This window comes from Catharus ustulatus, chromosome 9 (assembly GCF_009819885.2).
Source record: "Catharus ustulatus isolate bCatUst1 chromosome 9, bCatUst1.pri.v2, whole genome shotgun sequence".
Classification (NCBI taxonomy): Eukaryota; Metazoa; Chordata; class Aves; order Passeriformes; family Turdidae; genus Catharus; species Catharus ustulatus.
This window is the reverse complement of record NC_046229.1, coordinates 32,509,196-32,531,555: the sequence shown is the minus strand read 5'-3', so window position 1 is coordinate 32,531,555 and position 22,360 is coordinate 32,509,196. Positions and strand designations below refer to the sequence as shown.

The window sequence follows — 22,360 nt, the reverse complement described above, 5'->3', positions numbered from 1 at the left end:
ATTGCACCGGATAGTTTTTCAGTCTTCACTGGCTGCTTCTCAGCCCCAGGTGCTTCTTCTCTGATCAGATGACTCATGTAACTAAACAACAATAAGCTGTTTTTCTGAATGGCTGCTCGTGCCATTTAACATCTCTGACACAATTCTACAATCCTGTAGCTGCTGCCCTTGGAACACCCACTGCTCCATCCGCACCAGCTGGGATATGTGGTGCCCTTTGGCTTTGAAGAGGGGGTTGCATATAGTGGAAGTGGGCACAGGTCCTCCTTGCTGAGGACCTGGGGCCTCTACTTTCGTGGGAAACCTTATGCTTTTGAATGACCTTTCACGAAGCCTTGTTCCTCTGCCTTAGCCCTTCCAAGCAGATGGCTGGTGTGACACCATCAACAACCGGGCATACTGCCAGTACGATGGCGGGGACTGCTGCTCCTCCACACTGTCCTCCAGGAAGGTAAGAGAGCACCTCCTGTGATCTTGGCTAGGAACTGTGGATTCAGGGGTGACTGTTATCTATGTTCTTTGGCTTTGGAATTGAGCCTGCAATGTAATTCTCCCATGAACGGAGAACAAATGCAGGATTTTAAACCAAAGCCAGCTGAAGCTGATGGACATCATCGCACTGATTAAGAGCAGGATTTGGACTCAGGTCAGTATGATTGAAACCTCAGCCCAGCTCCCACTGAGGTTCATGGGATTTCCTCTTGTTTTGGGAAATGTGTCCCAAAGAAATTACTTCCATAGGACATAGTGCTAGACATAGTGAGTCAGAAGTCGCCTTGTGTAATTGAGCTGTCTCAGGTGTTTTTTGTTATGGTCCACTGTCATCTTCTACAAGTGATGCTTTCCTTCCTCTCTGAGGAGGGAAGAATAGTGTAGAGGGAGCAACTTGGCATTGGGGTTGCACAGACCCTTCTTTGTCTCCCATCACCACCTTCCCTCCCACCTAACTTGCTATCCAGCACTCACAGCCTATTCTTCCTAATCATATCCAACAGCAAAACAAATCACAGGGCATGAAATAATTTCTCACTGTGAAAATATGTGAATTTGGATCTTCTCATCTCTCTTGTGGAGCTTGAATCATTTCTCCTTTCATCACACATACTCGCACAGAGAAAAGGAAAAATAAAATCCTGGGAAGATCCGCTTGAGATAGGAAAGAAGAGGCTTTACACCCAAGCGATGAGTGAAATCCCCACAACAATATCATGACATCCCAGAGCAAGGCATGGCCAAAATAAAGGATGGGTTCAGAGTGGAAAGGGCGGGAAGCAGAGGGGTGGGTTCAGTCCCATGGCTCTCAGGAGACCCTGATGTAGATTGCATCCCCCACAGCACCCAGATCTTCTGCTCAAAAGCCTCCAGCATATCCCTGTTAAGCGCTCCAGCCCTCCCTTTGCTGATCCAGTCTGTGAAAAATCAAATGTGTTTTCACAGGAAGGAAAACTCCTGGCACTGAGCCTGGTGTGTATAAAACCTCTGAAGAAAACTGTTTTCTCAGCTCCCATGGCTCATTATCAGGCAACTGTCTACCAGGAGTCAGATGCTCAGTGTATGCCCTCCCTCCTTTCTCTGCTACCACCAGCTGAGGGGACATACTCTTGCCTGGTCACATGCAGTTGTACAGAAAGTAATACTGTTGTACAGAAAGTCCCAACCTGCACGGGGTATCTCAAAGCTGCACCGCCTTTGAGTGGCCCTAGATGAACCCACTGCCTGCCCCATGGAAGGCTGTTCCTGCTCACAGAGCCTCCATCCTGCCTGGCTTTCCTTAATCCAAAATGCACAAGGACGGTGCACCTACCCTGGTTTTTATATTCGGCAGTGCGGAGGTCAGCTTTGCAGCTGGGAGCTCAGTTAAGTTCCTCTAAGAGCTGCAGAGGACAAGGCTATGACATCTTCATGCTTTACTGGAAGAGTCAGGAGTACCTGACAGGTCCACAAGTTCAGACATAGATGAAGGGAGTTTTCTAATAGGGACCAAAGTAAAACTTTAATCTGGAGGTGCCTCACCACTGCCAGGCCTAGTCTGAATATCTTACACCCGTCAGGGGACACTTCTTCCCAGGGTTTGACATTTGGTTTGACAAGATTCAGCCTTGACCTTTGGCTGCAAAATTCAAAACACATTAACAACAAAGGAAAAGGCTAAGAAAAAACTCAACTTGGGACAGGTTGTATCAGAGCCCATTCCTCAGTGAGTGCAGAGCCTAGAAGTGCCAACAACAGGGCATTTCCCTTTGTCCATACCAGGGTGGAGAGGCCTGGCAGGGGCATAGGGGTGTCCCAGGGCAGAGGCTGAGATGTCCCTTTGTTTCCCTAGGTGATCCCATTTGCTGCTGACTGCGAGCAGGACGAGTGCACGTGCCGCGACCCGGCAGCTGAGGAGAACCAGTAGCGGCGCCATGAGGGGCCTCTCTCGGTCAGGCAGCGCCGGAGGAGCGAAGGGGCAGCAGCGGGGCCATGGAATGGTGGGGGCAAGGGGCAGGAGTGTGAGGGAGAGCCAGGCAGGGGGATGGCGACTGCACACGGAGGGCTTGGGTCCAGGCCACCCAGGAGCCCAGGAGGGCAGGCACGTGATTCCTTCCCCATGGCTGCTCCCTCCAGAACCCACACGAGGCGCTCAGCTAGGGGTTTGGTGCCACCTCAGCCACATGTGGGGCTAGGGTCCATCCACGCTGTGAGCCCAGGTGCTGCCATGGATGTTTGTCCTGGTCTGGCTCCTGGGTATCTGACTTTGCTCTGGATTTTGTCACTATTCACCCCTCTCTGCTGTACAGACTTCTTTTTAGCAAGGTTGAGGTAGCTGTGATCTCTCTGCAAATATTTAAACTTAATTATATCTATATACATATATATATAATATATATATAAATGTATATTATATTTTCTTTGCTCTTGATGAAGCTGAGAAAGGATATCCTTTATCATACACCCATGCTGCTGTGAAGTACAAACCTTTGATTGGGAAAAGCGCAGGTCAGGGAGGGAGGAGCAGGGATTTTTTCCTTTCCTTGCTGAGAGGGAGCTGGAAGCAGGACAGAGAGAGAAGCCAAACATCCAGGCCATGCCAGGAGAGAGGTCCCCCAGGCATGGAGGCTCCCACCTTGGGCATCTTGCAGGGATCAAGTTTTGCCCTTGGTATTTGGCAGTGCTTTGCCTTGTTCTGCTTAGAGTGTGGATCAAGATCAGGATTCCGGGGTTGAGAAAAAATGTTATTGTTCCCTTGAATCATCCCAGTGAGTACAACAGATTCCAAGGGCACCACAGGCATCTATCACACGTTATTTTAGAGCCCTCTGGGCAGAGTTATGTGTCCGTGGGGATCACTGCAGGGTCAGTAGGAGCAAAGACTCAGCATGCTCCCTCTGTCTCACTCCCCCAGCCACTGCACACCCAACTGGACATAGAGGCTAAACCAGTGTAGCTGTGTGATGCTTGAATGAAAGATGCTGAGGTGGTCCTTCTTCTCTTTCCCCCACGCCTGAGCTCCAGCTGAGTTGTGATGTCAGCAGCTCTCAGAGGAGACTAGACCCTGTAATGCCAAAGGGACCAAAAGAATCTGTCAGGAGACAGGAGACTTTGAGAATCAGCTTTTCTTATTGAGATTTTCCTTAATATTAGTATTATTATCTCTGTCCCAGCCCCTCACACTGGACATTCAGTTGCTGACTTCCAAGAGGCTCTTGTTCCTCCTGTAGGCACCAAGTGAAAAATCTTCAGATTCAATTTTGGCCTCAAAGAAGCCCAGCAAGAAACTCTGTGCCCCATAATTGATTCCCAGAAGCTCAGCTTGGACCCAGTCACATAAAGGCAGCAATAGGGAAGCTGCCTAGCTCCAGCTGGGACTATCACTGATGGTTTTGTGCTGTAAAAAGACAGAGAAAAGTGATAGAAAGAGGAAAGCAGAGCAGAGAAGGGACCACAGGGTAGGAACTCATTGCAGTGTCCCCAGGTGAGCTGCAGGCTGGGACCAAATGACTCCAGGCTTCCCGGCTGTGTCTTGCCTGCATGGCCTGTGCTGTTGGATACAGGCTTCGAGCCAGAGTTTGTCTGGTGAAGGAGTGGTGGAGAGAGGGTGACACAGTGTGGAGAGACCAGGAATTTTCCAGGCATCGTTTGGTTTTCACTAGCTCTACCCCATCCTATTTTTCAGGAATTTCCTATGGTTGTGTTTTACTGGAGGATCTGAGTAGGGGCAGAGGCACTCAGACATCCTACCAGCATCCAGGCAGGAGATGCCTTGTCTTTCTCCAAGCCCATTCCTGACCTCAGGTGTCCCCATCCACCTGGCCTAGGCAGAGATTTGAAGAGTGGTGGGGGACAATGAGCCCCATCTCCTCTTGGGACACTGACTTTATTTTTCTCATCGTGCACAGGTGACACCACCCCAAAATTCACTGTCAGTTAGGCAGATAGCAACAATATTTTGTCAGATACCCATTTTTCAATAAAAAAAACAACCTCAAGCAACCCAAGGAAATTCAAATAATAGTTGGCCCAAGATCCCCAGGATGTGCAGCTCGGGCAGCCTGTCATGCTCCATCAGTGCAGGAAAGGGGAGATCCAGGGATTCAAACACAGCAGGAGTGGGGTTCTGGCAGTCCCCACAGGTGGGGACAGTGGGACGTGGCATGAACACGACACGAGGAAGCAGAATTTCAAGTCCCTGCATCTTGCCATGACAAATCCTTCCCTGCCTGGTGTCAGCATTACCTGGATGCCAGATTTGTATCCTTTCAACATGAAAATCCTGGGTTTTTTCTCAGCTCATCTATGTGTGCAGGGAAGGGACTGTGCCCCGTGGACAGGGGAACTGGGGGGTTGGGACAGAACTGCTGGCTTGGCTGGTAGATATTTGTGCTTCTCATGACCAGACAGCTTCTACGTACTGAAATATTGTTCTTCTATAGCAACACTGAGCGGTTTTTGTCCCCTTTAGGGTTTTATTCACAATGGAGGCTGCTGCTATTTTTATTTTTTTGTATTTGATAATTATTTTTTATAAAAATCTATGAAAAATAAATAATCTTCTCACCCTACATCTCTCTTGCCTCTTTGATTGATCCAAAAGTGGGCCATGGAGGTGGTTTGCTTGTCCCAACACCTTCAGCCTGACATATTCTCGTCTTCCCAAACCACGGACTGTCCCAGAACAGTCACAGCCCAATTGATTTCCTTACTTCCAATGCCATCCCCTAATTCAAGGCTGCCACCCAGATAGCTTTTGCTGTGCCACCAGCTGCAAGAACACTTTTGCAGAAGGTCTTCTCCTGGTGATCCTACAAACTGGTCCAAGGCTTTTTGTAATTTGTAATTCACTTAAGATGGAGGGAAATGTTTGTGTGTGTGTGTGTATGTTTACATCTCACCTCCCTGGGGATGGGGAGCAGGAGGTGGCCCACACTAGAGCCAGAGGACCATGTGGTATCCTGGCAAGAAAAGTTAAAACCCAAGACAATAAAGTTGCTTTAAGATTTGGGGATTCTTTTTAATTGTTTTTTAAGTGACCAGGTAAATTTTGTATCTATGGACTGAGAAACACCAAAAAGCTCTTGCTCTGTGTTTAAACCCCATTCTTCTTCCTCCAGCCATCTCTGATGTTCTTCATTAGTCTTTTCTTCATGTCTGGTCTTTACACAGAGACTCAGTCCCAGAGGAGGCACAGCATCTCCTGGTGACATCAAATGTCCCACTAGGGCAAAGCTCCCCAAATCATGGACTCTGGAGAGGAGCCAGTGGCAACCCTTCCAACACACAAACAGAAATTACCAAAACCTTCCTAAAAACCTACCAGTGTGCTGGGGATGTACCCCTTGCAGTCCACCCTTTTTGGGGGTGGCTTTCTCCAAACCCTCATGGATTGCAAGCCAGATGACCCCTGAGAAGATTTTGTGATGAGCCAGCTGTGCTGAGATATTTACACAGCAGTTTAGGCTTGCAGCTGCACGCCCTGCTCCCACACAGACCCTCTCCTCTTCCTCGTCCTCTTCCTTCTCCTCCTCCTCCATCTTGCTCCATAGCCACAGCTTATTGTGCAATGAGGTGGTGATTAACTGCATGGGAAATAGGAGAAGGAAAATATTTGGTGTATTTTTAGCATATTTTCCTGCGATTTAGCACTGGGAAAATAAAAAAAAAAAATCAAGTTGTTCCATGAGACTTGATGAAGTCTGTTTTCCTATGGATTTGTGTGCTATAGGCCCTAAATCCCCCATGTCCTCCCAAGTTTCCAGTCTGTCTGCCTGTTTGTCTGCCCAGGCTCTCCCTGAGTCTTCCACCCTGGCAGGGCAGGTGGCATTACACTGGGCTTGGCTGAGGGACCTGCTCTTGAAAGTCCTGATGGCCTGACCATTATACACAACACAGCAGTTTAAGTGGTTTATGGCATCTTTTGCAGATCTCACTTCTGTTCAGGCAGTGTTTTTCACATTCTCTGTGGGACATTAATACTCATGTTGCTCCTAGTCCTCTCTCAAAAGCCTGCCAGATGGACCAGGACGTTCTCCAGGGGCTGCTGACCACCAGACAGCACCATCCTATCAACCTTATATACTAAAAGAATGGCTAAAAGAAGCCTTTTTTGAGTTTGTTTTCAAGTTCCCAGCCTCTGTGGAGGCTTGCAAATCAAGGGCTGATTTTTTCCCTAAAGGTGACTGGAGACATCTTTACCTTCCCATGTCCAGCAGAGCAGTAGGCAAGACATGGCTCTATCTGTGTGTGCTGAGAGGTTTGGGACTTGGCTTACCCAGTGGGCAGACAGGCTAATGCTAAATTCGTGTGAAGTTCAAAGGCTGGGACTGTTTCATCTGCAACCAAAGATGACATCAACTGGACCAAAACTATAAACAAACACTCCAGTTTGCCAGAGCCAGGGATTACTAACAGCTCCGTTTAATAGTTAAATTATCATCTGGAGTTTTACATAGTGTTACAATGATTTTTGTTGCTGTTGTTTTAAACTTTTATTTTTTATTCTTTTTTTTTTAAGTAATCCAGAAGGGTTTTGTATTTCTTGCCACATGGCTATCTCACCATAAAGCACCCTACTTTCAATCTACAGTAGTAAAACGTCACATTAGAGTTTTAATAGAACATCAAGGAACATGAATTGTAGCCATCTTTGTAAAGAAAAGGACCAAACTGTCTTTATATGTTAAATAACTCCACGACAAGGAAAAGGTAGTAATGCTATTACAGGGGTATGGACGCAGCAAAGAAAAGTTATCAACCCAGAGGTTCATCTCAGGTGAATGATTGCTCATTAATCCAGAAATAAAACAAAAACAAAGGGCAGGGGGGTGAAGGAGGTTGTGGAAATAGTTGGAAAACAGTTCTCATGTTGCTGGCAGCTTGGGAAGAATCAGAACTCCAAGAGAGAAAATATCGTACAGGCCCCAAAGTAGGACCCTGCAGTAGATGTGAATGGTGTCAGCTCTGCAGGGAATCACAGAAACATAGAATGGTTTAGGTTGGAAGGGACCTTAACGATCACCTGGTACCAACCCTGCTGCCATGGACAGGGACACCTTCCACTAGACCAGGGCACACCTAGTTTGGGTGAGCAAGCCCCACACAACACATCTCACCAAGGCCAGGTCTGCAGCCATGGTTCAGCACTCATGGTGGGTTGGTCTGGTCCCCACAATGGTGGCTGCTGGCATTTTTCTGAGATGGACTTGTATGCTAGCTGAGAGACTTGGGCAAGAAAATCCAAGCTTGGGCAAGGTTCTGACTTGCAAAGTTAGAGTGAGGAAACAAAGAAGGAAGCCCTCACCAGGATGAAAAGCCACTGTGAAAATGGCCCCACAGATGTGCCACACTGGCAGGCCCTGCCAGCAGCCTGCACAGTCTGTCATGGGGTGATGATGCTGAGCCCCATCCAGCTGTGCAAGAGTGGTGCCAAAGGACTTTGGAGGGATGGCTTTCCCCTCACTCTCCAAAGCCCAGCCCATGGAGAAGTTGGGACCCAGGGAGCAGAGTCTGGCCCAGCTGGCTGATGATGCTGAAGGGTTTTTGTTGCCCATGCAAGGCATTGAAGTGTCAGCACAGAATCAGAAGAGAAATATCTGCAGAGCCTCAGCGTAAATCTTGGATTTAAAATGAAGATGAATAAGTAACCTAGGCAGGTGAGAATGCATGGAGTGTCCAGGGTTTTCCTGGCAACGTCACAGCGAGTGGCTGGCAGACAGCACTGCTCCTGTCCTTGCTGCTGCATCTAGTAAACAATAAAAGAAGGGAGTCTGCTACCCAAAGGAGAACAGTCTGCATTTCACATAAAGGCCATGTACACGGTATTACCTGGCAAGAAACCAACTGGCGTCTGGGCCAGAGCAGCCTTCATTCAAACATCCCTTAGAGGTGTTGAGCAGAGGTGCCCTTTGCCCATGCAGCCATGGTTGGACGGCTGCCTGGTTGGAAGTTAAAAGTTGTCTCAGCATCTGCTGGGATAAGCAAAAGGATAAACAGAAGTGTCTTGGCCAAAAGTCTCGCTTAAAAGGAAAAGGAGTGATGATTCAGTCCAGATCACCCGCCCACATATACCTGTGCATGGAGGTGGCACTGGTCTTGCTCTGAGCCCTAAGCCCTTGGCAGCATCAGACACATCAAAATATAAGGACAAACACACGAGTAAAAGCCAAAAGGATCCGGGAGACTTCCTTCTGGCACAGAGCAAATGTTTGTCTGATGACCCCTGCTTGACACACTCATTACACCAATGACACAGGGATGCCCAGGTCATACTGACTGCTGGTAGCTGCTCCCAGCAGCTCCCCAGTCCAGGCCAGCTGCCCCTGGAGAGATGCCTGCCCACGAGAAGAGCAAAGCACTGTGTGGTCCTGCAGGAAGACACTGAACTGCTGTTGAGAAAATACAGTGATGCAGCACTGTTGGCAGTGATGGGGTGCAGAGAACAGCTGCTGCCCTCTCAAGCACCACGCAAATATTCAATGTCCTTGGCAGGTAGGAGGAGGAATGAGGCAGAAAATCATATGAGACAGGCTGAAGACTGTTCCTGCCAAGACTGAAAAAAAATGAAAAGGAAATTTCTCTTGGGAGGCATCGTAAAAATCCCACTGTAGGGCTCTGGTCTTGTCCAGATCAATGGTGCACAGCTGGCAAGTCCACAGCTGCCTCCTCTGCAAATCAGGTCGGAAGCTGAAGTTAAAGGAACCTGTTTTCTGTCTCCAACATCATCAGCTGTGACAGGGATTTGGAGATGCATTTGCTCCAAACCAAACCAGTGTCCCAGTGCAACCCCAGCTCTCTGGCTTAAAAAAAAAAAAAAAATGTTGCCAGAGGAAGAGGCAGATGTGAGCCTGAACACAGGCAAGCAACAGCCCCAGAAGCCTGTCCTCCACGACCTCTCTGGGACCAGAACCTTCAGGACCATCCTGCATTGGGGTACCTTGCATCCCTCTCTCCTCACCACACAGAGCCTGGCCTATACCACAGCTACAAGTGTCTGGTGCAGAACATCTTGTCTGTGCCATCTGGCTGCTGCTCTCCTACCTGGGATCTCCTCAGCAGTAGTTTGATGCTGCTTCTAAGTTTTTATTATGGTGGGTTAAAACCAAAAAAATATCAGAAAGGATTTTACAGTTGACTTCCTAGGAATGTGCTCCCTCAAGAAGAAAGCTCACAATGTCCAGCTGACCATTGGCCCTGACGCCAAGCTGCTTTTGTTCTGGAGGACTCTGCGTCTTGGAGCACATGTGGGTTTTGACCCTGGCAGAAGAACCTGAGGAGGTGGGGTCACAATGCCCATCTCTTCGCCCCAGCTGATGACAGACACCATGCCAGCTCTGCCGATCAACAGCACCATTACTTGCTCAGATCTCACCCAGAACTCATGCATTACAATTGCAGGAAAACCCATCCCAACCCTGCTGGCCATCCAGTGGCTGATTAGCTCAGCCATAACCATAAGCATCTCAACCTAACCTGCATGCTCTGCCTCCATTTTGCCTGCATCACCTGCTCTCCCATCCTGACTGTGTCACCATGTTCCTCCCAGGACTGGTGCCCCCACCTTTGGAGACAGTCCCTACAGCCAGGGCAGGGATGGGACAGAAGAGGACTGTGTCCTTTCAACCTGCCTTCTCCACCAATGCTGAGGAACCTCTTGGCAAAATGAATAAAACAAAACCAGGAAAACTGGGTCCCACAAGACTTCTAACTAGAAAGGCTTTTGGCCAAGTTGAAGAAGAAACTAATACTGAGTCAGTCCTGCACAGAGCAGCCAGTTCTGCTCCCCAGTCCAAATTCTTGCCTCCAGAAACAGAAGTGACACCCTCCCCCTCCACGGGTCCATGTGTAAAACCCTCAGAAATGCCCATGGGAAGGCCAGCCTGAGAGCAGGTGCCCAGAATCCTCAGTAGTCCTTGTCACCATAGTCATTGTAAAGGACACTCAGCGTCTGCTCCTCGCACGTCTTCCTGAGGTCCCGGCTGAGCTCCGACCAGTCGAGCCCATAGGGCTTGATCTCGCTGTAGCGGCAGGCAAGGTACTTGAGGGATGAGCGCTGGAGGCTGATCTTGGGCTCCTGCAGGAGGCCATTGCACCAGCTGCTGAGGTCCCCCAGCTGTGAGAGGATGAGGCCAGCCTTCCTGCAGTGAGGGTGGGCAAGGGGAGATGCCAGGGGGGCGATGGACAGTGAGGAGTGGCAGGAGTGATGGAGACACCACAGAGAGAATGGCAGGAAGGGTGGGAGGAACGTATGAGGAGAGAAAAGTAAAGACAGTTAAGGACACCATGGGAGTTCTGTGAGGGAGAAGAGGTAATACAAGAGCAGTTGTGTGGAGCCTGATGCTGCCAGGACAAGGAGGGATGGCAAGGCTGTGGGGACACACCACCCCAAGGCAGCAGTGCAAACTAAATCCATGGGAGAACAGCCCCTGCCTGGGCCAGAGATGCCCACGTCACCATGGCAGTCCTGGACCTGCTGCACTGGTCTTGGGACTCACACTTCCCTGTCCTGTCTGCTCTTCTTCTTCCACCCTGTACCACTCACACAACAAGGCCAGGTTTACTAAGAGTTTATTAAGAACACAGGTATAGGTATAGCTGTGAAACCCCCAGCACCCCCAGCACCCCTTGGCGTGGACATCACCAGGGACTCAAGTGCCACCTGTCACTGTTGCTACTACTGGACCCCAAATACAACAGAATGGGAAATCCAGAGTCAATAGCACTGTAGGCAGCAGGAATAAATGCGAAAAAGTGTCAGGCTTTACATATATGGCCAGCCCAGAACAGTGTCACTGTGTGTGTCCTCTCCACTTAGTGAATGTGCTGCATATTCAGGAACTATGCTGGCAATTCATGGCTTGGTGAAGGAATCATAGAATCACAGAATGGTTTGGTTGGAAGGGACCTTAAAGATCATTTTGTTCCACGCCCCTGCCCCATGGCAGGGACACCTTCCACTTGACCAGGTCACTCCAAGTCCCAACCCGGCCTTGAACATTTCCAAGAATGGGGCATCCTCAACTTCTCCAGTGTCAGAAGGGCACATTATTGGGAGCAGTATCCCAGGATACCACTAAGGAGGAGGGAGATTTAAGGAAAAAAAAAAAGAATCATCCAAACCAAAATGCCATGTCTGGCTTGTGAGGGTCTGTATGGAAGGTTGAAGGTGAGATTAAAAATTATGATCCACACAGGATGCAATATCACAAGACATACGTACAGTGAATGACACTCCTGCTGCATGACTTGCAATATTTAGTAACAGTTTAGGAAACATGTGCTACAGGACACTGTGCAAACCAGAAGGGATATACTGGGGCATACATCAAACACATCCTAAAAGCTCTGAGAGAGCAGGGGATGTGGCAGACCTCCCTGGTTCTTTGCATGTGCATTTGGCATCTTCCAGTTGTGGAGAACAAGATGAGGAAAGGCAAGTCACTGCAGCAGCAGCTTGTAAAGAGCTACAGCCCAGCCAAGGAAGCTTTGAGAGAAGGTCAGGTGACAGAGACAGAGGAGGCCCAGGATTAATCAATCTTGTGCAACAGACACACACAGCACACCCAGGGCATCATAACCTCAGTGCAGGCTTGTCCTGGTAGTGAGGAACTGCTAAATTACCAACCACTTGTATTGGATGAGATATTGGAAGAACACAGAGGACCACAGCCAAACATGACCTAAGTTGTGTTCTCTTCTTTACAAGTTTGTCCTCTTAAAATTGTGCTTCTAATGTTTTTATCAAGAAAATCAGTTTGTACAGATAAAACACATTGTGTTCATTTAAAATTTGTCTCACACTTTGGGTGATCTCCAGGGAATGTGGCCACTGTGGAGGCAATAGATTCAAATTAAGCATCTTGAGGGTATCTCATGTGCCTGAAACCCAGACAAAATTTTTAGTGTCTGATGAACTGTGATAAGTTTCCTACCCAGCTGCAAGATGAGTTGGTGGGTTAGAATAGTCAGGACAAAAAGATACATCCTCTCACTAGCTTTAAGTTAGCATCTGCTCAGCCCAGAACAGGCAGCAGTCAGAAATCATGAATCTGAAGGAAAAAAATCACATTCTTACTGGACATTCTTACTTAGGATAAGCAGGATGAACTGGTTTGACCACTTCAGGATATAACCATGAAGAAACATCCACTGCCTCTCCATACCCCTCTCCAGGCTAGGCACATGACAGAAGAGCTGCTTGAAGAGGAATTAATTTACCCCAAGTCCAACCTTGGCTTTCCTGGAGATAAAACCTTGGATGCGACTGCAGCTCCAAGAGCCCAACGTGGAGTTGCTGAAAGGCTGTCCAGCTCTGCAGCCACATGACAACTCCACCCCAGAGCTCATGACCAGGGCTTGCCAAGGAGGCAAAGGTGGTTAGCAGGGTGCTGGCTCTGGAGACAGCCACCCAAGCTGGCCAGCTATGAGAAAACAGTCAAGCTCTCACTTGTCTTGGTCTCTGCATCTGACACCTAAGCAAGGTGCCTTGAGTGCCTCTTCCTCCAGCATTACAGGTACCCTCTCAGGAATGCCTGATACGATCCCACGGATTTTGGCTCAAAGCCCGTAGGCACCACCAGACTTCAGTAAGCCTTGCATCAAATCCAACTTCCAGTTATTGCTTGCTTTTTTCTCCCTTTCCTTCCTTATGCAAAGGCCAGGAGTCTCAGACCGTGAGGGAGTGACTGGCTTTCATAGCCTCTGACAAGTTATCTGTGCATTCACCAGTTATGCTTCTTCAGTGCAGCAGCCAGCACTGCCAAGAAGGGAGCCGAGTGTATCACAAATGAGCAGAATAGGAGGTGCCCTGGACATGTGGAGAAGGGACATGGTAGAGTCAGTCATGTGGGTCCTCATCCACGACTTCAAAGGAGCATCAGTAACAGTCAAACAAACAGTGTCTGCTGGCTAAATAATGTCATCTGCAAGTGATTTGTCCTGTCATCACCAGTCTGGGTGCCTCGCCCTTGCAAATGATCAAACAGGAGGTCTGCTTTCCAAGATTTGTCATCATCAGAACCCGCTGCAGCTGCCTAAATGCCTCTTTCCAAGTAGTGTGAGCTGCAAACAGTTCATCAGCAACTTGCATCATCCTATCCTAAGCTCTCCAGCATTTCCAGAGGGTGCAATTAACCCTCTGGCTCGTAGATTCACACAGAAAATTGTATCATTTGGGTAATGTAGTGGTATTCCTGGCTGCTCCATGGCAATGTACCTCTGCCCCGTGGGACTGAAGAAGGCAGCTTCCACTCCATGCTCTGGCTGGTCCTCAGTCTCCTCACTGGGGCAGAGAGCAGCAGTGGCAACACTCAGCCTCAGTGATGGTGGTGGCTCTGTGACGACTCCAGTCTGTCACATAAGGAATTTAATGTGCTCCTCATGCAAATCACCACATGTCAGATGGTCTGTGCAAACTGGGGCTGGATTTCACATTTGAAAATGGAGACAGAGCGGCATCACCACAGCTGGGATTGAGACAAAATGAGACTGAAGTCCAAGTCTGCTGATCCCACTTGGTGTTGGGGGAATAAGGCAAGCCTGGGCAGAGGAGCTGCTGGGAGCCTCTGCACTAAAAAGACTCCATGTGCTGCAATGTTGCTACTGAGCTTTGAGGCTGTGCCTCAAAGAGCTCACATTTATTAGGACATAAATGGGAAAAGGGGAAAGAGAAGAGACCCCCACCTCCACGCCAGGGCATGGAGGGCCTCCTCGGAGTTTTCCAACAAAGCTGTACCAAGACAAGTCCAAGGCACCAAGGCACTAAGTGCAAGATAGGGACAAGCTATTTGCTGAGTCTCTCTGACTGCCTAGCAGAGGTTTGGAGGACAGAAATGTACACAGAGAATCTCCTATCCTCCGCTAGAAGTACACAAGCGATCAGCTGGAGAAGCAGGGCTGGAAGACAGACGGTGGTGAGACCAGCAAGAGGAGGTATGGGGCACAGTGTAAGGCAGAGGCCATGAATTTCATACATAGGAGCTCTTGTTGATGTACATTTGAAAGTAACCCTGATTTCCAGATGAGGTCACAGCTCTGGTTCTTTGGAGGCCAGATGCTATGAAACACCACTGCAGTGCACGCAATCTCTCAGCCCAGTTTGCTAAACTGACTGGAAATATCTACATTACTGGGAAACCACGCAGACTAAAGCAGATGTTGAGGGACATGGGGAGAAGGGAACATCTGGCTACCTCCATGAGCCTGGGACATTCTCAGGCAGCTGGAGGGGCTTCTGTGACTTGGAGAAAGAAAAGACAAGAAGAAAAGACATGGTGCTTACTCAGGCACAAAGAGACTATTTTAGACAGGACGAACCAAGAAGAACATCCTCCAAAACCTGCTTTGCAGCTCAGCACTGCCTGATCACCAAAACCACTCATGTCACCCCTACACAACCACAGATGTGGATCAAAAGTGAGGAAATGCATAATTCAGACATAAAGTCAGTCCTCTGCTACAAGCTGACAGAGTTCAGCACACAGAGGTGCATTCAGCTCAAGCCAAAGCCCAGGAAAAAGTAGACAGCAGAATCCAATCTTCTTTCCTCAAAAGTGCGTTATTTTTCCAAGACCTTCTGCCTTTTTGCCTGTGGCATCACCTATGAAGGAAAAAAGAGAATCCCATCCCTTTGCCACTCTGCACAGCCTGAACATGGTAGGCCAAACTCTAGAGACAGTATAGGGCTGATGGCATGGATAACAGTGCTGGGCTGACAACAGTCAACCACTCTCCACCTTGTCCTATGTTAATGGTCTTTGCATATGCACAGCATGCAGCAAAACAGAACCCCACTGTGACACTCTAAGGTCTATCATCCATCATCATATAATGAGGTTTTCTGAAGAGATGCCTTCCTGGTGACCACTGTCTATGAGGGAGAAGCCTGCTGGTGGCCAGGCCTGCCTGCTTAGCCAACTCAGCTCCCAAGCCTACCTGGGCCCCAGTTCATCTTCACAGCGCCAGGTGAACTCCCCAAAGCTCTCGTAGTGCTGGTTGTAGTGGTAAAGGACACGGTGGAGGCTGGGGGAGCCCAGGTCCAGCAGAGTGTTGTAGGCTGTCTGCTGCTCCTTGCCACTCGTGTAGCCGTTGAAGAGGTTGTAGATCTTGTCTGCTATTTCTGGGCAGAAGGACAGGGGTTGTTCAGTGGGGTGGCAAGGAAAGGCATGAATAAAGCCCACCAGGGCTAAAGCTTAGTTCTAGGGAAACCAAAACCAGAACCAAGATTTGTCCACTGAGTTATGAATTACATCGTATCAAGGTCCCAATGGAGGAGCAACAGATTAGATGGCATTTCCCAGACTCAGTCCAGCTTAGCTTCCCACAGTTTGGTCTAATTAAGAACATAAATGGGTGACGCCATCAGGTAGTGTAAGTGAAACACCATTTAATTCACTTTTGTTTTTAAGAGAGGACACGTGCCTCCTGCAGCCCCCCATTTCAGCCCTCCACACCATGTGGCAGCTCCTGGGCCTCAGTGGGTGAAGGAGATGTTACAACCAGGACACAAAATATGTACGAGAACATGCTAGAAGGAGGAACTCCCTCAAGCATCATAGTCCAGCAGCTCCCTTCATCTCACCTTGAGCTTTCACATCATCTACCACAGGGCAGGGGGTCTTGACCATCACATCACTTGACCTGGAGCGTCTTCCTGTGTTGTCAACTCCCCAGAGTGTGAACCTGGATGAGAAGGGGAAAAAACAAAGCTCTGGGCTCCGAAGACCAAATGGAAATACAGGCAGCAGGAGGATGAAATACAGGATGACTACAGTCAGAATGTCAGCATTGCCACAGCGCACTCACATGTAGGTGGTGTCGGGCTCCAAGCAGCGGATGATGAGGGAGATGGTGGAAGAGAGTCTGTCAGGCACTTGGGCTGGCATGGCACAGGGTGACTTGGCACCAGAGATGATGTCATCCACGAAGCTCAGCACCGTCTCTAGGGAGAGAGGGGAGGATGTGCCACTGGTGATGACACAGGTGTCCCTGGGGCTGTGGGGAGCCTGTGCCTGCTGCCACACTGCCTCGTGCCAAGGGGGACCAAGGCTAACACATGAAGTTGGTGTAAAGTTGGACCTTGGACCCACTGCTTTTCCAGAAAAATTCATCCCTATAGTATGGAGCTGCCCCTTTCTGCAGCATGGTGGGCAGGAGAAGGGCTGCTCACTCTTCCACAGGATATTTGATTCGTTGCAGCATCCCCTTGCAAAGACAAAGACAGAGGCTCTCTTCTAACATCTCCAACCCACTTTCCCTAGAGAACCAGTGGAGGCCCCTCTCACCTGTCTCCACCTTGGAGTGGTCAGTTCTGTCAGTGACTTTCTCTTGACGGAGGAGGTAGTCCACGATCTGCACCCCAATAGGGGGCTCCGAGTGGCCCCACTCCAGTACCACCAGTGTGCTGCTGGGCTCATGTACAGTGGAGAGATGCAGGCTGGGGGACAATTTTTGCATTACTTTCTCACAACAGAAGGGATTCAAAGCCATTAACTCACAGGAGACAGCAACCTCAGGAGAGAAATTACTCCCCCTCCCTTTCCCCTCCTGGCTCTGGGCATGTTGGTCCAAAGGACTCATTCCCTAAGGTTGCTTTACCAGGATGGATCCACAGCCAGCCCCACAGTCCTCAGCTGAACTTAGAACTAAGACACTGCAATTCCACCCAGTTTTCAAGTTACCCATCAGTTTGCAAACCTTTCCCATAAAGGCACACAGCCCCACCACCTCCTGCCACCACACTGTTGGCCATCAGCACCTCTTCACAGACCCATCACACCAAAAAACCAGGCTGGGCACCTACATTGGGTGGGGGAGAGGTGCACAGGTGGGCAGCCCGTCAGCCCCGAAGGCACTCGAGTCACAGCGACACCAGTCCTCGATGACATCCCCACTTCCTGAGCACCACAACAAGCTCATGGTGGCCTCCTGCAGGAGCTGGGAGAGAGGAGAAGGGGTTGAGCACTGGGCAGGTGAGCTCCCATCCCACCACCACTTGTGCCAGTGTTCATCCATCCTCTGATGGGTTCAGCATGGTCCATCCACCCTGGACAGCAGGGCTGATCGATAGGCAAGGGCTGAACATGATGCTATCTGGGCAAGTTGCCTCCAAAGACAGCTACAATGCTGTCCTGCCACCCCTCCTGCCCACTCCAACACCCCCAGCACGTGGCTCCTCACCCGCTGGGTCTGGTTGTTGGTGACCAGCTCGTAGAGGGGGGCTGCTTTGGTGACCTCCAGCAGGATGGGCTCAGCTGGCACGTCGGGGCTGGAGGCGACGTGGCAGAGCGGGCAGGAGGAGGGGCAGCGCCCGCGGCTCTGGCACTCCATCCGCACGCCAGCTGCCATGCGCTTGGTGCCCGACTCAGAGAGGCTGGCGATGTACTCGGGGAATGTCAGCACCTTGGGGTCCCGCTCCCGCTCCTCGGACTCATCTGAGGGGGAGTTGCCTGGAGAGGGGGAAAAAAGGGACACCAGGGTGGGCTCCAAGCCATGGGTAATGGAATATGAGGGGACTAGAGCTCTGCCTTCCAGCCAGGAGAGAGGCAGCTCTTCCGAAGAGCCCCCTCTATCCTTAAGAGCTCTGTAGGGACGAAATACATACTGGTCTTCAGAGGAGGAATCGGGACTGAAAAGCCCACCCTGGCTTCTGTGATTGCAGGTCCTCTGGTCTCCCAGTGCCTCAGTTTCCCCAGGCTCATTCCTACCCCTGGACTGGGACAGACCATCCTTACAGCAAGTCCCCACGAGAGGGAGCCTCCTCCATTTGGCTGGAGACTCCTGAAGGACTGGTCTGAGCGCCTTCACATCACACTGCCTCCCCACCAAAGACAAAGACCCCTGCCAACCATTCTCCTGCAAAAACCCTCCTGGCCCTACATAGCAGGAAATATTTTGGCACAAGAGGAACAGTCAAAAAGGTAAAATCTGCCCATTGCTGCTGTGCCCTGGGTAGCGTCACCCTGCTATGGCGAGCCTTGCCATGACGAGAAACAATGTTTTTCACACAAAATCCCTGTCAGGATGTCCCTGGATTTATACAGAAGAAAGACGGGCCTAGAGGAACCATTGAAGACGGTTGGTGGGGTTGGAGGAAGTTGAATGACGACCAGGCAAAGCCTCACCCCCAGGGCAGGCTCAGGCCATTGTTACTAGTGACTTGGTATGGGCTGGCTACTGTGGGGAGCCACCATGGACCACATCCGTAACTCAGTAAGAAAATCTCCCTACAGCAAGGATTTGTGGAGAAATGGGCCAGGACTAGCCCATCCTTGAGACTCCTGCAAAGAAAACATGGCTGTTAAAACAAAACCTGGGATACAGAAGTGTTGCTCTGCTCCCCCAGGAAGCTGGAGATGGACCACTTTAGGCTGTCTGTGAATTGCAGCTTAGCAGGCACTGAGGAAAAGCAGAGGAGTCAGGAAATGATTTGTCTCTTGCAATTTCTCAGTCGATATCCAGCCCCTGATGTTTGCAAACAAAAAGCAAAGGAAGGAAAGTGGCAGGTGCCAAAGTGAAACCTAAATGTGATACTGTGGGTTGAAAAAGGCTGCCAGACCTGAAAAGCCTCCAAGCACAAAAATCAAAGAGAAGGAAATTGCAGGAGAAAAAAAGTAGTTGCAATCAAGAGGTGCTACATCTGTGGACAGCCTACTGCTAAACAGCACCAGGGTTGTATTTTTCTAGGTAGGCTTGTGAAGAAGTCCATTTTCCAGGAGACCTGAGCCCACAGGATCCAGACTGAGGCTTTGAAAGAAGCCCTTCCTAAACAAGAGCCCCAGGGAGATAATGAAGGTCTCTGTGGCTGGGACATAGCAAGAGCAGCACCATAGGCTGGTGCCAATACTGAGAATTAGGAAGCTTCATGATGGAAATGGTGTGTCTGTTTATGGTGCCTGTGAACTCCAGGTTCACACTGCCTTAATCTGGGAATTCCTGGGCAGGAGCAGAAAACCAAGGTCATCTGAAAAGCAGCAGCTCTGCTCAGCATTCCCCATGTCCAGGCTTGGGAGCTGGCTCTTATTTGCTGCCCAAGACTGGATGCTGCAAATCATCATCCCCAGAACAGGCAGGAAAATGCCTGCAGGCAGCTTTTCTGAGGCCAGCACAAGAGATTGTAGAATCATAGAATCTGAGAATAGTTTGGACTGGGAGGGACAACAAAGACCATCTCGTTCCAGTTTCCTGCCATGGGCAGGGACACCTTCCACTAGACCAAGTTGCTACAGTCCTGAGGACAGATGGCAGCAGGCAGGAGGTAGGCTGCCTCAGCTTTTGTAAAGCTGCCATTCAAAGTGGGCACCACCTCTTCCACTGGGGATCCATCACAGTTCACTGCAGCCAGGGCACCGGAGGGAATGCAGAAGTGCCAGATGCCCTCTGCATCATGATGAACCTCCCAGCTCCTGACTGGTTCCCAGGCATTAAAATCGCAGTGCTGAGAGCCCCAGAGAGGGAAACACATTGAAGGGAGAAAAGTCTGGCTGCGGGATGCAAGTGGAAGAGAGTAGATATGGCAGAGACAAAAGGAAGGAAAGAATAAGATTAAAGACAACAGTTAAGTCCAGAATGAGGCAGAAGGCTTGGTGGGATTGGTGCACTTATCTTTCGTCTCCCTAAGGCTGTGGGTATTGATCTTTCTTTTTGGACCAGTGCCTGTTGAAATCCATAGGAATCCTTCAGCTGGCTTCAAAGGGTGCAAGAGTATGGTGTGAGATGATGACATGGGAAGCAGTCCTGACACAGGGTTGCACACCTTCCAAAAGCAAAAACAAATCCCACTTCCCACTTTTGCTTGCCAAAAGCAAACCCTGCTTCCCACTCCCATGGGGTGTCTATGAGTACCCTTCCCAAGGATCAGCTCCTACCTTTGCTGATGTCCTCATACTCCAGCCAGAGCTGCCTCTGGACCTGCCTGTTGGGATACCAGATGGAGCAGGATTCCTCAAAGCCATACACTGCCTCTTGGATGTAGTGGTTGCCAAACTGGTCCAGCAGCGCCACAAAATCTCCACGGGAGGTGGCTCCATCCAGAGAGTGAAGTGCATTGCTGAAGGCTGGGAAGGAGATGGAAGAGATGCTCAGTTCCCAGAGCCCACCAAACCCTTGCTACCTCCCTACACACTCGCAATTGGCAACCAGGCTTTGAGCCCATCACCTGCCAGCAAAAGGCTGTGTCACCTCTTGCCATCCTTTCTCCCCTTATTCCCCTTGTCCCTGCATACTTACACTGGGAGATGGTCATCTGGTTGAGCCGGACATGGTACATAACAGACTGCACCTTCCAGTGCTGCAGGAGGGGATACCCAGACACCTCACTGAAGTTCACCATGCCTGCCAGAGAAAGGACACAGGGACTTAATGCCACTGCTGAGCAATATCTCACCATGGGAACGGTTGCAGCCCTTTGTGCCTTGAGCAACACAGCCAGGAAGGTGGGAAGAAGCCAGGGAAAAGGGTTCTGTACACACCACATGCCCCCAGGGAGGCATTCCGAGTTGAGGTCAGATGGTCCCCAGCAATTAAAAGGATGTTTTTGAAGGAAAACACATAGGCTTGTTTCATTCTGCTGTCCAGGGCTCTGCACTGGAAGATAATGAGCCTCCTCCTGCTTTCCCTCCTGCTTCCTTCCCAGTGCCCACTCCCAAGGCATGCCCAGGTGTGCTAATTATGTCATAATGAGAGCTGTGCTTTTTAATGAGCTGTTTGCAGGCCTGGGAACAGTCACCGTCATGCCACATGCGCCCAAGTGCGACCAGCCAAGAGGCCGTGGGTCCCTTTCGGCTGGGACTGAGCTGAGTGGACAACAGATGGATGGGGAAATTGCTGGCCTGTTGATGCTAATGTTCCCTCAGGACATTATGGAAATTCTGGGGCTGAACAGGACCTAGAGTTTGTCCTTCTCCTTCAAAGACATCCCATTCTTCAGCCATTTAGCTGTGAGTTACAGAAGCCAGAAATTCATGGAGACCCAGGCTCGGCAGCCACTTACTCCTGCCCAAGGCACATGGCAGCTCAGCTTCCATGAGCAGAGGGACAGAGAGGCCACCGAGCCTCAGACAAAGCCCCAGCAAGGGAACTGAAGAGTGCTCATGGATCTGAATTTGGTGGCCAGAGCACCCCTAGAGTGCCACAGCAGGATGCTGGGACAGGCCATATCCTCCCTTGCAGCTCCAGTGCTGTACAGCCAGCACGTCACACCTCCACTCAGCAGCTCAGCAGCAAACTCTGCTGCTAACAGGCACCCAGTAGGAGTTCATGAGGATAACAGTGGGCATCCCCCCCTCTGTAACAAGACCTGAAGGCAGAGTATAAGTAGGATAAGATCCTTTGCCTTCCAGCACCTCTCTCTTCAGTGCTGGCTGCTGCCGACAGCTTCAAAGCCTTGTTCTTCCCTGTAAAGTGTTTGTGCAAAAACAGCCCTTCCTTACTCAGCAGCTCTGTCTCTCATGTATTCACAGTGATATCCAGGCTTCTGACAAGCAGAGAATATTTTACTTCTTTTCCTTTTTTTTTTCTTTTTTCCCCCCCTTAATCAGCCACAAAGCCAGCAGAGCAGTGGGAAATGAATAGGATAATTTACTGGCTTTTACCTCCCTAGCATAATTGCCAGTGAAGTCCTAGTCCCACTGACACTGCTGTGATGTTGGGGCTGTGGTGGCAGTACCCATGTCACAGGTAGGAGAGCCTCACTGGGAGGTAGGTGTCCTCCAGCACCTCCAGGCAGGGTTGGGCACCCCCAGGGAAGCAGGAGTGACCCACCTATCCAGCTCTCTTGGGGAAGCTCAGCTCCTCAAGACCCACCAGCACCCTCCTCCCTGCTGAATCTTCCTGCACACACAGCTTCATTGCCATACACCCTGTCAGGGCGACCAGCACCCACCAGACCCTA

At 50.0% G+C, this 22,360-nt stretch overlaps 2 protein-coding genes and 1 long non-coding RNA gene across 5 annotated transcripts in view; 1 reads left to right on the top strand and 2 right to left on the bottom strand.

Moving 5' to 3' along the window:
* PAPPA2 (pappalysin 2) overlaps positions 1 to 2,814 on the top strand; it is an 87,258-nt gene extending 84,444 nt beyond the window's left edge. Inside the window, exons 21-22 of the mRNA XM_033067612.1 lie at positions 353 to 451; positions 2,324 to 2,814. Of these exons, the coding sequence (XP_032923503.1) occupies positions 353 to 451; positions 2,324 to 2,398 (174 nt within the window). The 3' untranslated portion in view covers positions 2,399 to 2,814. The remainder of the gene's footprint in view (positions 1 to 352; positions 452 to 2,323) is intronic.
* A 2,652-nt stretch (positions 2,815 to 5,466) lies between these two features.
* ASTN1 (astrotactin 1) overlaps positions 5,467 to 22,360 on the bottom strand; it is a 55,906-nt gene continuing 39,012 nt past the window's right edge. For 2 of the 3 annotated variants that reach the window (XM_033067727.1, XM_033067728.1), the window contains exons 15-23: positions 20,698 to 20,802; positions 20,337 to 20,525; positions 17,650 to 17,918; positions 17,273 to 17,406; positions 16,755 to 16,906; positions 16,276 to 16,411; positions 16,052 to 16,152; positions 15,406 to 15,589; positions 9,056 to 10,610 (exon numbers count right to left, since the gene is read on the bottom strand). In XM_033067727.1, the coding sequence (XP_032923618.1) occupies positions 10,376 to 10,610; positions 15,406 to 15,589; positions 16,052 to 16,152; positions 16,276 to 16,411; positions 16,755 to 16,906; positions 17,273 to 17,406; positions 17,650 to 17,918; positions 20,337 to 20,525; positions 20,698 to 20,802 (1,505 nt within the window). In that variant the 3' untranslated portion in view covers positions 9,056 to 10,375. Of the gene's footprint in view, positions 6,057 to 9,055; positions 10,611 to 15,405; positions 15,590 to 16,051; positions 16,153 to 16,275; positions 16,412 to 16,754; positions 16,907 to 17,272; positions 17,407 to 17,649; positions 17,919 to 20,336; positions 20,526 to 20,697; positions 20,803 to 22,360 lie in introns of those variants that run through there. The other variant, XM_033067729.1, reaches the window with a different exon arrangement.
* Positions 6,873 to 8,731, bottom strand: LOC117000245. The gene is made up of 2 exons (XR_004418724.1): positions 8,302 to 8,731; positions 6,873 to 8,218 (listed from the first exon to the last, which is right to left on the bottom strand). It is a non-coding gene; the product is annotated as an uncharacterized LOC117000245 (long non-coding RNA).